The 16483-nt window shown below is 38.8% G+C and overlaps 1 protein-coding gene across 6 annotated transcripts in view; it reads right to left on the minus strand.

Annotated features, from left to right (window-relative positions):
* The window catches only part of HFM1 (helicase for meiosis 1), a 169840-nt gene that overhangs the window by 150698 nt on the left and 2659 nt on the right, over window positions 1-16483 (minus strand). For all 6 annotated transcript variants that reach the window (XM_045036174.1, XM_045036176.1, XM_045036175.1 and 3 more), the window contains exons 2-5: window positions 5818-5980; window positions 5613-5717; window positions 4663-4771; window positions 1802-1899 (exon numbers count right to left, since the gene is read on the minus strand). In XM_045036174.1, coding sequence (XP_044892109.1) covers window positions 1802-1899; window positions 4663-4754 — 190 coding nt within the window. In that variant the 5' untranslated portion in view covers window positions 4755-4771; window positions 5613-5717; window positions 5818-5980. The remainder of the gene's footprint in view (window positions 1-1801; window positions 1900-4662; window positions 4772-5612; window positions 5718-5817; window positions 5981-16483) is intronic.

The raw sequence follows: 16483 nt of genomic DNA on the forward strand, positions 1-16483 counted from the left end.
TTAAAAAGAAAAAATTCTTTAAAAAATTCAATAAAAATTAAAAAATAGATAAAAATTGGTATTTGCCTTTTTAAAAATACTGTTTGGAGGTGATTAATGAGGGGCTTCCATGCCCTGCTAAGAAAGAGCCTCCTGTCCTACCCTTGCCCCCAAATTGTTTGCCAAATATGTTTGATATTGTCCTACAACAACTGAAGTTCTCTGAAAGGCAGGACAGCAGAGCATCCTGCAAACAGGGAATGGCTGTGTGTGTGTGTGTGTGTGTGTTTTAATGTTTATTTATTTTGAGAGAGAGTGCCGGCATGAGAGGGGCAGAGAGAGAGGGAAAGAGAGAATCCCAAGCAGGCTCCGTGCTATTGAGTCAAAATCCAAGTCAGACACTCAACCAACTGAGCCACCCAGATGCCCACAGGAATGACTTTTTAAAGGAGAGTTTTGCCATTCCAGTGGCTCAAACCATCTTAAATCAAAAGAAAATCCAGATGTTCTCTTTCTCTAGGCTCTTCACTCTCCCCAAATTCATAAGCTGAACAGTTTTAGTTGCATAAAAATATAAAATATCACGGTGCCTGGCTGGCTCAGTCAGAAGAGCATGAAACGCTTAATCCTGGGGTTGTGAGTTCAAGCCCCATGTTGGGTGTAGAGATTACTAAAAAAAACAAAACAAAACAAAAAAACCCAAAAAACATATATACAAATAAAATATCAGTCCCCTCAATTTATCATTAAAGGTATAAACATAGGGAGGTGCCACAGAATAAAAAGAGATGGGACATTCTACCTGAGAATAAACCATATTAAGAAAGAGGAAAGCAACTGAAAAAAGATAGTGACCTCCATGTAAAACAGAGAGGAATTCTTTGATTTCCAAGGCTTGGTGTCTAATATAAAGTTATGTTGTTAATGGTTTTTATTGCAGTAGCAGGGAGCACAGTCTAAGCAGTGACTTTCTCCAGACCAGATTTGTCTGGTTGTATCTGGAAATCACTTAGGCCAAATCCTATCAAGTGTGGGCTATGGCGTCTATATAAAAATGTATAAATCCCATATAAATATATATATTAAATATGTAAAGTCATATATATATTTATATGTATAAGTTATATAAATCCTATATATGGCAGGATTTCTCAAACTTTGATGTGCAGGGGAATCATGTAGGATCATTTAAAAATGCAGATTCCACTTCAGTAGGCCTGGGGTGGGGCTTGAGACCCTCTGCCTTCTCCCGAGTTGCCAGCAATGAATGCTGCTGCTGCTGGTTGAGGAGCACACACTGAATAGCAAGGCTATAAAACAGGGCTGCAAACTCAAAGTCCAAGCCTGCAGCCGATGGAGGAGGATACAACATAACATGCTGGGGACCAGCGGGAAGTGTGGTGAACTGGGGCATGCATTCTCTGCCTTCAAGCATTCAAACAGCAATACTGCACTCTCCCAAAGAAAGCAAGTCTGTGGTTGAATTCCACCCCACCAGTGTTCAGCCGCTGCACAAGGGAAGATGCAGGCAGGCATGTGTGACCTAGTAGCAAAACCTGAATAATGAACAAGAGGCCTAATTCTTGCTTGCTCAGAATTTTCTGTTTAGCCCCACCATGGACTCATGTCTGTGTTATGGAGAACAGAGACTTTAACATTGTATTGAGCTGTTGCACATAAAACCTTCTAGAAGATATTTGGGCACAGGTAGTATGCCTCTGCTCGCTCTCTCTCTCTCTCTCTCTCTCTCTCTCTGATAGTAATACACAAAAGGATCAGAGCAACATTCTCCCCTAATTGCAGTTAGGTGTTATTTTGGCACCTTTGAAGTTTCCTCTAAAGTCACACAGGTGGCAGTTCCAAGTAGATGCAATGGTTCCCAGTGGAAGCAGCAGCCATGGTGCCAAGGCAAGGTGAGGCCTACAAGAAAAGGGCTGGAGCAAGAGGGAAAAAAACCACATAGGAACTAACATTTGCTCATGAGACCCCTTGGGAATACCCAGAAGTAACGATGGGATGAGATGGGGGTCTCCAAGAGCTAGGAACCTACATTGGTAGGTGGAGCAAGACTCAGCCAAACACAGGTTACATTAAGATCACTAGAGGGGTACCTAGTGGCTCAGTCAGTTAAGCATCTGACTTTGGCTTGGGTCATGGTCTCACAGTCTGTGGGTTCAAGCTCTGCTTCAGGTTCTGTGTCTCCCTCTCTCTCTACCCCTCCCCCTGCTCATGCTCTTGTATGTCTCTCTCTCTCTCTCTCTCTCAAGAATTAATAAATATTTTTTAAAAAATCACTAGAAATCGTTTCATTTGTCTCATGTGATCATTTGTAACTCTATTGTTTTATATTCCATCTTCATTTTCATCTTTTGAAACAGGCTACACCAGCACAATTCAATAGAGATACAAGGTGGGTCACATGTAATTTTAAATGTTGCCAGAAGCTACATTTTCAAAAGTAAAAAAGTGCAATTGATTTTAATAATATATTTTAACCCAATATATGAAAAAATATCATTTCAACATGAATTCAACATTTAACAATTGAGATTTTTCACCCTTTTTTCTACTAAATCTTCGAAATAAGTGTGTGTTTTATTCTCAGAGCACATCTTCAACTCAGACTAGCCACATTTTGAGTGTTCAATAGCCATAAATGGGCAGCAAAGGATTAGACTATCCTTCACCTTGTTTTATAGTTTAAGAACTCATTTCACATGCATACTCTTATCCTATAGGATGAGTTCCACCAAACATTAAACATCATGTATTTGTATCCTAAAGCTTATTCTAAAATGTATTACAATATAATTTATATGATCACTAATCTATTGTAATAAAAATACATTCCAGGTAATATATTTACTCATCTCTCTGAACTCCAATTGTTTTAGTGGAGAAAAAATATTGTGGTCTCATCTTGACCAGCCATGACGCTAAATGTTAACAGCTTTAGTTAATGGGACTTAATGAAATTAACAGAATTTTGTCTCACTATTGGTGCTATGTATTTAAGTTAGAGGTTATTTGAAGATTTAAAAACCTGAAACAGGGACACATGGGTGGCTCAGTCAGTTAAGCATCCAATTCTTGGTTTGGCTCAGGTTATGATCTCCCAGTTGGTGGGATCTAGCCCTGTGTCGGGTTCTGTGCTGGCAGCAAGGAGGCTGCTTGGGATTCTCTCTCTCTCTCTCTCTCTCTCTCTCTCTCTCTCTCTCTCTCTTTCCCTCTCTCTCTGCCCCTCCCCCACTCTTGTACATGCACACTCTCTCTCCCTCTCTCAAAATAAATAAACTTTAAAAAAAAACTGAAAGTACTGTGTAGCTTTTAAATGTTTTGGATAAAACTTCCTACCTACTTTGAGGCTGTTGAAGTGGTAGGTTTTTTGGTTTTTTTTTGAAGATTTTATTTTTTTAAGTAATTTCTACACCCAACACGGCCTCACAACCCCGAGATAAAGAGTCACACTCTTTACCAACTGAGCCAGCAAGGTGATCCTGAAGTGATCCTTTAAATAAGCTGTATCTAGAGTGATCATAGGCTCCAGTTTTCCAGGAATAACACCAGTTTATACCTGTTGTTCCATCATAATTATTAACGATTCCCCCTTTCACCCTCAAAACTATCCCAGTTTGAACAATTTTGTATAAAGTATTACTAACGTGTACTGCTTATGCTTACATATTCTTTCTCAAAAAACCCCAAAACCTCCTATGTTGAGTTTTCCTGTGTACAATCTTTTACTCAGGGTAAAGAAAGAACAAAGGGCATTTCTGTCTTTTTTAAAATCTTTACTCCAAGACTATACTCAATAGACTCGATTTACTTAACTGAATTATAGAAAATTGACCCATGGGCATAACAGAGTCTCTTTATTTTCCGTGTTTCTTTCTTTAAGATTATTTTGTCCCCGTATGGTGTTCATTTCTGAACATAGCACTCTTAGCAATATGTTAGCATTCAAGTTTTGCAAAAAAATGCTATGTGGATATAAATAATTCTTCCTGCCGTGAAGGTAATATAATTACTTACATTTTTTCCTTTGCTTTATTCACTTCAACAATTCTTTATTGAGGTTGCTTTTTTATTTTTATTTTTTTCTTCCAAGATCTTATTTAATTTTTTAAATATTTATTTATTTTCTAGAAAAACAGAGCATGAGCAGGGGAGGGCAGAGAAAGAGGGAGATACAGAATCTGAAGCAGGCTCCAGGCTCTGAGCTGTCAGTACAGACCCTGATGTGGGGCTCTAACTCACGAACCATGAGATCATGACCTGAGCTGAAGTTGGACGCTTAACTGACTGAACCACCCAGGTGCCCCTCCCCCCAAGATTTTATTTAAATTCAGGTTAGTTAACATACAGGGTGGTATTGGTTTTAGAAGTAGAATTTAGTGATTCGTCACTTACATATATCCCAGTGCTCATCACAAGTGCCCTCCTTAATGCCCATCACCCATTTAGCCCACCCTTTCCTTTGTCTCTGACTCAGAAATCTCATGTCTTCTGCCTGCATCCATGAAACTGTGACAGCCTAACTTGATAGCTCACAGGTAGGGTAAAAGTTGGGCTCTTTCCAGTTCTTGACGTGAACTTCTTCAAACCCTGTTGACCACAACTCTCACTTCAGCCACTCCTGCAGCAACTTGTTCCTAATTTGGGGCAGAAGCAAGTTGATAGTACCTTTGCTTCAACTTGTGATACGTCCTTCTACCTGTCTGCTGTGGGGAACCTCTGACACCCCTGTGTAGAACACCCAGAAGATCCCCCTCCATGTTCTGGCATGTGCAACCTGCAAAAGAAGAGGAAGTTGACCAATGGGAAACAGAAACCAATAGATACAAACTTGCTTCCTCTTTTAAACCCAGATGAAAAGTTCTACATACATTTCTACAATAAAAGCCCCCTCGGAGGACGATATGTCAATCACCCATGGGGTAGCCAACCCCTTAACACATCCTCGTTGCCTTCTCTTCTTTCCTGCCTTGTATGCCTGGCTCCCTAGAGTCATGTTTAAGAAACGTTACTGGCCTTAAGGAGAACCCAGACAAAGATACCATCTTATATGTCCTGGCTTTAGCAATTGTTATTTTCCCATAAGTTAATATCTAGAATATTTGAAGAGTTATTGTTGCATCAGTGTTAGGACTGATCTGTTTAGTGTAAAGAGTCTGGGATCCTGGGTTCTAACAGAATACCAATGTTTTTCAGGTGTGTTAAGAACATTTAGTCCTATTAACTTCTATTACAGGACTTACTTCCTAATCTCATATTGAAAAAGAGCAAATGTAAAATGATAACCACATAATGGCATGGAAGAGGGAAGTGGGCATATTCCATAAACACATTAGTCTTTATAACTGCCTACTTAAGTTTTACTTAAAAAAAAAAAAGGCAGGAAAATTAGAATGCTGGTTGTTAGACCAATTTTACAATAAAGTGCTCACTTTGTTCAAGCAAAATGTAAAGTTTAAGGGAACTGATCCTTTATTTTTAACATTCATAGTGACTATCCATGGGTAAACTGCAGTGGAAATGTGGTGGAAAGAACGCATTGGCCAGGGGTCTTGCTACAAGGAACTATCTTGTAAAGTTAACTTGCTTTGACAAGTTCCAGATGTGCTGCATCTTACCAGAATTTCTGACATACTGGAGTCAAGCATAGATCATGGAGATGTGATTTCTTGCTATATAGAAGATGAGTGTTTATAGAAGCAGTTGTTGTCTCCTTCTAGGATCTAAAAATAGAATATATGGGGTTTTTGTTGTAATCTTTCTTGGTAAGACTGTTTATTTAGGATATTATCATTTATACATCACATGTAAGAAGGCACCTACCATTTTAATTCCAGCGCCTCTGTTTTTCCTTTTATTTTTTGGTTGCCACCCTCACTCACTTTCTCAGTACACAGCTCACTATCTTCGGCGATGGCTAATAGGCAAAGGATCCTCTTCAGCTCCTGGTAGCATGTTCTGAGATCCCTGTTATCCTTCTGAAGAACTTCCAGGTTTCCCAAAAGGTACCATAAAAATCATTTTAAAAAGTGTCTTAAAAACTGAGAATAAACTGAGGGTTGATGGGGGGTGGGAGGGAGGGGAAAGTGGGTGATGGGCATTAAGGAGGGCACCTGTTGGGAGGAGCACTGGGTGTTGCATGGAAACCAATTTGACAATAAACTTAATATTAAAAAAAATAGAAAAATAAAAGTTTGTGATGTAACTTATTTTAATTGGCTCCAAATTTTATGGCATGTGTACTACTTCATGTGGCTAGGGGAGACAATGTATTAGAACGTACATGTAACAATGTAAGCTGGACTTAAACTGTTAAGAAGGATTACAAGCACTGCTATTGAAGGACGTTGAAGTGATTTTATTGGCTTTACCACAATTCCCAGCTTTGCAAAGACAGAAAGAAAAGACTCACTTCACTTCAAGGAGGCACTGAGTGTTTGCTTGCGTCTCTTCCCTGGTGTCAAAATTAAACATCCAAGTCGCCGTCCATCTACAGTAAATTGTGCCTGTGCCTCCAGTTTAAATTACATTTTAATATTTGGGGGAGGAACAGAGATTTACAACCTAACTGTAAAATTCTTCTTTGGGATAAAGTTTGGTCTTTAAAAATATTTAAAAATATTTATTTGTTTACTTTTGAGAGACAGAGAGAGACAGAGAACGAGCAGGGGAGGGTCAGAAAGAAAGGGAGACACAGAATCCGAAGCAGGCTCCAGACTCTGAGCTGTCAGCACAGAGTCCAACATGGGGCTCGAACCCACAAACCGTGAAATAATGACCTGAGCCGAAGTCAGAGGCTTAACCAACTGAGCCACCCAGGCAACCCTAAAGTTTGGTACTTAGAACAAAAAATTATTCTACATCTGAAAAATCACTAGCATTGAACCCCAATTAACATTACTGTGTTAAATTATATCTTGATAAACCATCTTGAAAATAATGCACATTTACTCCTTTGAATTTTTTAAAATAAAAGTTGACTAATTAAAATCTTATCCTGGAATTTAAAGACACACAAGGATATTAAAAGTTCTATACAATACTGATATATCATTTTAAGAATTTACTCTCTAGTGTATTTCTTTTCCAGCAAAAAGGCATCAAGACAAAGGCCCTGAACTTGGAATTTCTAGGGATTTTTCAAAACCTTAAATCATCTTCTTTAAGATAACAAGGAATGGGAAGTCAAACCTTTACGACTTCACTGGGGTGAATATTCTTCCCATTAATGGCTAAACTGAAATTGTCAGACGCTTCAGAGTGGTACCAGATGCTACAGTGTTTCAGTGCCTGGAGATGAAACTTGACACATCCCAGGATCTGCTCCTTGACCCCCCAGCCATAGTAGTATTTTACTTAACATTGGAGCCCAGTAAATGGGAAAAAATATAATGAAATAAATAAATAAGACAAAATAAAAACGAAACTCAACTTTCATACATTTAAATTTTACATTTAAATTTTAAAAATATGAATTTGTTCCTATGGTTCTCTGAATTTTAGTGACAATGACAAGATTTATTCCAGAGTGTTTGAAATCTATATGTTTTAGGGGAAAAAATACGTTGTTTTCTTTGTATGCTGCAGTTACCTTCAAGTATAACATGATGTTATTTTATCCTATAAATATTTTTTCTTCTTTGTCAGATTTCCAGATATTTCTTACAAAGCTTCCTATTCTTCTTATTTTTAATTTTTAAACTGGGCTACAACTACCTACAGGTACCACAAAGATGGACAGATGAACAGACAGAGAAGACAACAAGATAGATTTTTATACTGAACAGCTTGGCTTCCTTTTTTCTTTTTTTTTTTTTTTAACCTAATTCTAAGATAATTAAATCTCTTTAAACTATGTCACAAAATAATAAGACAAAAATCAGTATCTTCTTTTTAATAATAGAGCATGCAATTACTTACACTTTCAAATTGAATTTAAAATTTAACTTAATCTGAGCCATTTATTTGTTAGCTATGTTGAATGAAATGTTTTTATTTTTTATTTTTTTTTTAATTTTTTTTTCAACGTTTATTTATTTTGGGGACAGAGAGAGACAGAGCATGAACGGGGGAGGGGCAGAGAGAGGGAGACACAGAATCGGAAACAGGCTCCAGGCTCTGAGCCATCAGCCCAGAGCCCGACGCGGGGCTCGAACTCACGGACCGCGAGATCGTGACCTGGCTGAAGTCGGATGCTTAACCGACTGCGCCACCCAGGCGCCCCGAATGAAATGTTTTTAAAAATATAGTTGATATCTACTGGAAAAACTGGGTATTCACATGCAAAAGAATGAAGTTGAACTTGTACCTAAAACTATATACAAAACTTAATTCAAATGGACCAAAGTCCTAAACAGAAGAGCTAAAACTATATATCTCTTAGAAGAAAACAAAGGGCAAAACTTCACAATATTAGATTTGGCAATGACTTTTTGGCTCTGACACCAAATGGCACAGTCAACAAAAGAAAAAATAGACAAACTGGATTTTATGAAAATGAAAAAATTTTGTGCATTAAAAGACACTATAAACAAAGTAAAAAGGCAACCCACAGAATAGGAGAAAATATTTGCAAATCGTATAGCTGATAAGGGACTAATATCCAGAATATATACAGAACACCTAAAATTCAACAACAGCAAAATCTAGTTCAAAAATGGGTAAAGGACATGAATAGACATTTCTTTAAAGAGGATATACAATTGATCACACTTGATCATACAATTGATATACACTTGAAAAGATGCTCAACTTCACTAATCATTAGAGAAATGTAAACCAAAACCACAGTGAGATACAACCTCACACTCATTAGGAAGCTTCTATTTAAAAAACAAAATTCAGTGCCCAACTCATTACCTATGACAGTGCTCATTAATGTTTCTTCTCTTTCTCTCATTATACCAATAATTCGAGCATACATCAAATGGGATTGAGAGGAAGTTCTTGGAGGTTTTCCCATAAAACACTGCTATTGAGCTTTCCTAATTTCTGTTCAGGAGGCCTGAATGGGAGGAAAGTCCTATAGTTTGGTCACTATAATTATGTCCCCTAATGTCAGGAAATGCCCATTTCCCCACACTATTTTAATGCAGGACTAAGCTTAAATATTATCTACCTACCTCAACTACAACCAAACCCTGAGGAAAGGGGAACAGTTGGAATCATTTATCCCAATTCTCTCTCAACCATCCACCAGGTTCTTAAAAATAAGGAGGCCTCTTTCTTAGAGGAGAAGCAGCCAATAAAGAAAGCAGTGCTGCCAGCTGCCAGACTCATGTGACCCCACACCTTATATGCAGGGCATATCTATCCTGAATGTTCATATTCTCTCACCATTGACTCTAGAGTAGCATATTCTCCTGTTTTGGGTGTTTTCTCAAAGAAGAGATATGTCTGGAGGCAAGTGCCATGTTAGTGACTTCTTGGACCAATGACTTTGACTGCTACTAGCTCTCCTCTTCAGGAGGAAGCCCAAAAGGTAGAATCAATGCTCAATCCATCACCCAGATAAAGCAGGACACACATAGGAAGCGCTTTGTGTGTCCAGGGCTCACATTGTCCCCTCCCTAACCCCTCCTTCCAAGAGGACCCACTGCTTACTAATCTACCTCCTGTAAAAATAGCTACATAAAAATAAATAGTTTTCATTGGCTAATTTGTTCCTACATCCATACATTAGAATCGCTGACCTAGTTAATATTGCTTCAACCGCTTTCTCGTGCAAAGGAAACCACACTGGCAATTCTAGAAACAACATTCTTTCAGTCAAGTCAGCAATAACGAGAACATGGTTGCTACTTTTCATTCTTGTACACCTTTTAATTCATAAACAATCTATAGTCTTGCTCTCCTTTCAACATCCCTCAAGGAGATATAAACACAATATAGAAATGACTTGTACACAGCATAAAGCCTTATGAAGAAGTAGACTCAAAAACTTGAAGCGTTTCCAAAAAGAGACGATTTCAGGTCATCTATTTCAAGTTCTCGCTCTTGCTGACTCTAAACATTTATTGAATAGGTCATGCAGCTTGTAACCTCTTTCTCTTATAGTTTATTTTCTGTACTCTCCTCAAAGTGATGTTAATATAACTCAAGTTTATATTTCTCTTACCCTGATTTAACACCTTTATTAGCCCATTTTGAGGGCTAATTATTGCCCATTTTGAGAATAGCATACAAGAATGCTCATGATGAGGTCTGTGTCTACTCTCTGGCTCATCTCTCTCCAATCTTTTTCTATTTGTGTTGAAATAATACTAAATAACTTATAGTTCTGTGAACACATTTGTCTGTTTCAGTTCTTCTTCAATGGCTAAGAGAATGCCTCTTTCTTCCCCTACTACTAGGTGTAGTGGTAAACTCATATTAATTTTTCAAACCTCAGCTTGGACTTCAATTTCCCCAGAAAAAGTTCTCTGATTCAAGTTAATAACTCCCTCTTCTATGCATTTATTCCATTTTACTCATTCATTCATTGGACAAGATTCAGTAACATTTGACAAGTATTTCCTGACTTACTTAATATATGTCAAATATTGTGCTAGGGAATCTCATCACCACTGTTATCCTCCTGGCTAACACTCTCATAGAGTTCACCATGTGCCAGGCACTGTTCTAAACAATACACATTTATTAATTTATTCACCTAAGCACAACCTTGTGAAGTGGATACCATCACCATTGTATAAATGAAGCAACTGAATCCCCAAGAGGTTAAGTAAGTTGCCCATGGTCACCCTGGCAGTCCAGCTTCAGAATGCATGTTCCAGACCAGTCTCGTCCCCATCATAAGAGATAGCAAGTGTAATGACAAAGATCTACATTAACAAGTAATTATAACAAAATGTGACAAAAGAAAGAGTACAAGATGTTGTGGAAGAATACACCTAGAGACCTAACCTGTTCAGTTGGTGAGGCTTTCTTGAGAAAGAGGTGCTTAAAGTCATATCATAAAGGATGAATATGAAAACTGTCTCCTTCAACCCCCAGATAGACTTCATGCCACTTGAGAGAGGAGTCCTCGTCTTACTCATCTCCATATGACAGGATCTATTCTATTGCTAGGCATGAGTATGAGAAAGTGTTTGTTGAATGAATGAATTAATTAAAATGTATGACTACATTAAAAAAATTTTTTTAATGTTTATTATTTTTGAGAGAGAGAGAGCAAGCAGGGAAGGGGCAGAGAGAGAGAGGGAGATACAGAATTGGAAGCAGGCTCCAGGCTCTGAGCTGTCAGCACAGAGCCCGATGTGGGGCTCAAACTCACCGACCGCGAGATCATGACCTGAGCCGAAGTCGGCCGCTTAACTGACTGAGCCACCCAGGTGCCCCTGTATGACTACAGTTTAATGTAATGTATGATTAATCAATGTATGATTAATTAAAATCTATAAGCTCTACCAGAAACCTTAAATGTTTTCTTAATCTGTGTAACATTTCTGCAAGGCAGTGATTTTTTACCTCCTGCATTACTAGTTGAGAAACTGAACTTCTGTTCATTCATTTGTATATTTCAAAAAAAAAAAAAAATCCTTGCTATTCCACTGCAGTTTCAGAATTGAGTCATAGCTCTTTAACTTTTAAATAATTTATACTTTGGGAGCACCTGGGTGGCTCAATCAGTTGAGCGTCTGACTCTTGATTTCTGCTCAGGTCATGATCTGAGGGTCATGGGATTGAGCCCCATGTTGGGTTCTGTGCTGAGCGTGGAGCCTGCTTAAGATTCTCTCTCTCTCTCTCTCTCTCTCTCTCTCTCTCTCTCTCTCTCCCCCTCCCTCTCTCTCTCTCCCCCCCTCCCTCCCTCTCTCCCTCTGCCCCTCTCTCCTGAACTCTCCCATGCTCTCTCTCCATATATAAATAAATAAATATACACACACACATAAAATAATTTATGCTCTTATTTTTGAAAAGGCTTCTTCCCATGAAATGCTATGTTTCATGTATATTTTACAATGAATGTGTAGAATTTTATTTTATAAGGTAGGGGTTTATTTCATCTACTTATTTTTGTTGTAGTCCATTCAGGCTGCTATAATAAAATACTGCAGATTTGGGGGCTTAAAAAACAAACATTTATTTCTCACATTTCTGGAGGCTGGCAAGCCCAAGATCAAGACCCAGACAGATGAGAACATATTCCAGGTCCACAGATAGCAGCCCTTCTGTAATGTCCTTACCGGGTGGAAGGGACCAGGGAGCTCCTTGGGGTGTCTTTATAAGGACACCAATCCCAATCGAGTAGTCTGCTCTTAGGACATAATTACCTTGCAAAGGCACCACGTCTTTACACCTATCACAGTAGGGACTAGGTTTCAAAATCAACATGTGAATGGAGGGGGCACAGAAACATTGAATCTATAGCTATTGATTGCCCTAAGAGAAAATTTCTGTTCACATCCAAAAGCTACATATTTGCTTTATCTTTATCCTAGGTTATCTATCTTTGAGGATTTCCTGAGAGAGTGCCTCAGCTTAATAATGGAGGTAAAAAACAAACAAACAAAAAGTGGGGGAGGGGATAAGACTTCCAATAACTTTTCCTGTTACTAGTTGACTGCGTGGAGAGAAAGAAAGAGGAACAGAATTCTTTGAACGTTACGCTGGGAACTTATTCTGAATTGACTATACAACTGACAGGAACTCCCTGTTTTTCCTCGAGTGATAGACTGTAACCGATTCAAATTCCTCAAGACCCAAGGTCTCCACCTGCTGGGTACCTGGTTTTTGCAGATAAGTTGTCTATAATTACTTGGCGTCTAAACACAGATTGCCTGATGCCCAAGTAGTTTCAATCCCACTAATCAGATTGTCCCCGTGAGTTCCCTATAAAGAAAGAAGAACAGTAGGAGGGTAGGACAATCTTTGCCGCAGAACAGACTCCCAGTCTCACTGGCAACAAGAGGGCCATGACTTCTCTTGCTCACCGTTAGCTAATAACTTTTCCCAGTAAAGTTTATTCCTTTACCCAAACTGTGTGCCTCCGATACTATAGAATTCATTCTTAGCCACCTTGGAGGGCAGCCCTAAATGATTCCTTATTTGTCAAATAAAAATTTCTGCTTTACTTAGCACTCAGGAGCAAAAGGTTTTGAGAGGGAGCTGTGTTAAAGGGTAGAGGGTGAGAGGAGGTGCGCTGACAGGGGAGAGATTTCTAACACAATAGGATAAACATAAGAGGACTTGGGGCCATATGGTACCCAGGCCCCAGCCCAGGTAGACAATAGCTAATTGTCCCCCTAACTTGCTCACTCCTCTAATGGAAAATGAGCAGGTTTGGGGACATAAAGAGGAGAATCATAAAGCCTGACTCATTTACTGTTGCATGAACTTATTGATCAGGTTCAATTTCCAACTCGGCTGTTCAAAAAACTGCTGCAATTATTTATCTGAATCTGCTTTCATTTACCTCCGAGACATCATTCTGCTGAGATGGTAGGAAATTCAATATCTGCATTCCCCTCTAATCCTGGCAGGAATTATGCAAAGATTCGGTGGTGGGAGTGGGGAGTCTCATGCAGCACCAAGGCACTGAGGAAACCACCTGTTAGTGATAAGGTACCCACTGTCCAGCCTGCTTGGTCCTTCCCTGCTCCTGTCAACAGGGATGAGCATCTTGCCAGGCCTGGGAAGCAGTCTTCCTCTAACTGCTGAGTCATTTCTCCATTCAAGATTTCCACCTCCCCCTCCAGTGGACAGGACCTACCAGCCTGGTCACACCCCTCTGAAGGACGCTTATCTCCTCCCCTATTTACTTTTTTTTTTTTTCAATTTTTTAATGTTTTATTTATTTCTGAGACAGAGAGAGACAGAGCATGAACAGGGGAGGGGCAGAGAGAGAGGGAGACACAGAATCCAAAGCAGGCTCCAGGCTCTGAGCTGTCAGCACAGAGCCCGATGTGGGGCTCGAACTCACAGACCCCGAGATCATGACCTGAGCTGAAGTCTGACGCTCAACCGACTGAGCCACCCAGGCGCCCCAATCCCCTATTTACCTTTTCCCTTCCAAGCAGAACATCTAGAATAATAAGATTAAAGCCAGCACAGTGACCTGTATTTTCATATGTTAATTCCCTTTTCTACTTCCACTTTCTCTTTCTTACTTCCCTTTCCCATTCCCTATCTCTTACTTTTGAAGATGAAGAAGTCAAAACAGTTATTTTACATAGTCATTGTCTTTTCTCTGACCCAGTTTAGAACCACAAAAGGACCTATGTAATAATAAGCCCTGTTCTGATATCAATTGCCGAAAATCATAGCAGAGCTTTCTCATGCCTTTGAAATAAGACTACCTCCTAGATCCTTAACTGTCTCCTGTGGAAGTGGAGGAAAGAGAAAACAACCTACTGGATAAACAAACTCCCTTCCTCAGAATATGAATTCATCTAAATAGGATAAAAAGACTCAGTACATATATTGTACACTTGAAACTAATATAACACTGTATATTAACTAACTGGAATTAAAGTAAAAGCTTAAGTGGGGGGGTAGGGGAGAAGGGAAAATGGCTAAAGGGCATTGAGGAGGAGGGCACTTGTTGGATGAGCATTGGGTGTTCTGTGTAAGCGATGAACCACAGGAATCTACCCCCAAAACCAAGAGCACACTTTACTAACACTGTGTGTTAGCCAACTTGACAACAAATCATATTTTAAAAAATAATAAATAAAAATTAGGAATAATTATTATAGAAAAAAATAAAAATAAAAAATAAAAACTTAAAAAACTCAGTACATGTTGATGATGACTGCAAAAAGCATTAGTAAAACAACTACTCTGTGGCTAGCATGGAATTAAGTGCTATGAAGAATTAAAGAAATCCTTGGAAGACAAGGTCCTTCACAAGATTGCAGTCAAGTTGGAACATGAAACGCACAGAAGAGCAGTGTACCTCAGAGAACATGAAAGTATGTTTAATAAGGAACTAAAGTGTCCAATGCAGCTAATTAGAAAACAAAACAGCATGTGATAAGTTTACTTGTAGATGGTCCATAAAGAGTTAACCATGAGGAAAGGGACAAATCCTCAGCTGGGATATCTGAAGAAATGGAACCTTCACTAACTTTGGAGGATGCATAGGTACAAACAAAAGATAAAAAGAAGACACACACATACACACACACGCACACACACACACAGGCCTGTGGAGTCTGAATAAACATGCTGTGAAGGAAAAATAGTGAAGGCACTGGTCTGACCCTAAAGAAAACTTTGTGTTACATAGTTAGCAACATCCCTAAGTAACAACTATTAATTCAACCCACAAGTCAAAAATTACTAAATTTTTATTTAATAATGAAATGTCAAGTATATGCCCATGTATATTATTAAACTGAATTTTATAATCAAAATTCAACAATCAACCCATCTTCAATTTGCTCTTGGAGATATAAATGTAACCATTTAAAACCTAAACTCTAATTGTTCATTAATTCCACAGCTATTTATTGTGTCTCTACTATGTGGACAGCACTGAGGATAGGACATAGGGAAAGGGGGAAAAACCTACTGTAAATTAAATGAGCTAACATAGTCAGGCCTCTACCCTAAGCACCTTACATGTTTTATCTCACCTTATCTAACTCAATCCCTCACGCCAAACCAAGCAAGAACTGTGTCCATTTTACATTTTTGAAATAGAGACTGAGTGTCAGAGATACTGAGTAATTCATGCAGGCTACACAGCTAGTATAAAGCTTATAAATAATTTGAGACACAAGATACAGTCATTCAAAGAAGTAGTTACTGCACACTTAGTATAAAAGATACAGAGAAGAAGTTAAAGATTGTACACGTATATAATTGAGGAGAAATAACTTTGGCAAGGATTATGATAACAGGCTTTACAGATTAATGTGACCAAATCTAAATTAGTGGTTTTCACTCTGTTGCACATTGTAGTCAAATGGGGGAGCTTTAAAAGAATCTGATGTTTGGGGGCACCTGGATGGCTCAGTTAGCTGAATGTCCAACTCTTGATTTCGGATCAGGTCACGATCCCAGGGCCACGTGTCAGGCTCCTCATTGAGTGTGGAGCCTGCTAAAGATTCTCTCTGCCCCTCTCCCCTCCTTGTGTGTTCTCTCTCTAAAAAATAAAATAAAATAAAGTAAAATAAAATAAAATAAAATAGTAAAGTATAAAGTAAAGCAGGGTAAAATAAAATAAAATAAAATAAAATAAAATAAAATAAAATAAAATAGGAGTCTGATGTTTGGATTCCACCCCCAGAAATTCTTTAAAAAAATTTTTTTTTAAATGTGTTTATTTATTTTTGAGACAGAGAGAGACAGAGGATGAGCAGGGGAGGGGCAGAGAGAGAGGGAGACACAGAATCTGAAGCAGGCTCCAGGCTCTGAGCTGTCAGCACAGAGCCCTATGTGGGGCTCGAACTCACAGACTCACAGATCATGACCCGAGATGAAGTCGGATGCCTAACCAACTGAGCCACCCAGGTGCCCCTCCAACCCCAGAAATTCTGATGTA

The sequence above is a fragment of the Felis catus genome, chromosome C1 (assembly GCF_018350175.1).
Source record: "Felis catus isolate Fca126 chromosome C1, F.catus_Fca126_mat1.0, whole genome shotgun sequence".
Taxonomy (NCBI): domain Eukaryota; kingdom Metazoa; phylum Chordata; class Mammalia; order Carnivora; family Felidae; genus Felis; species Felis catus.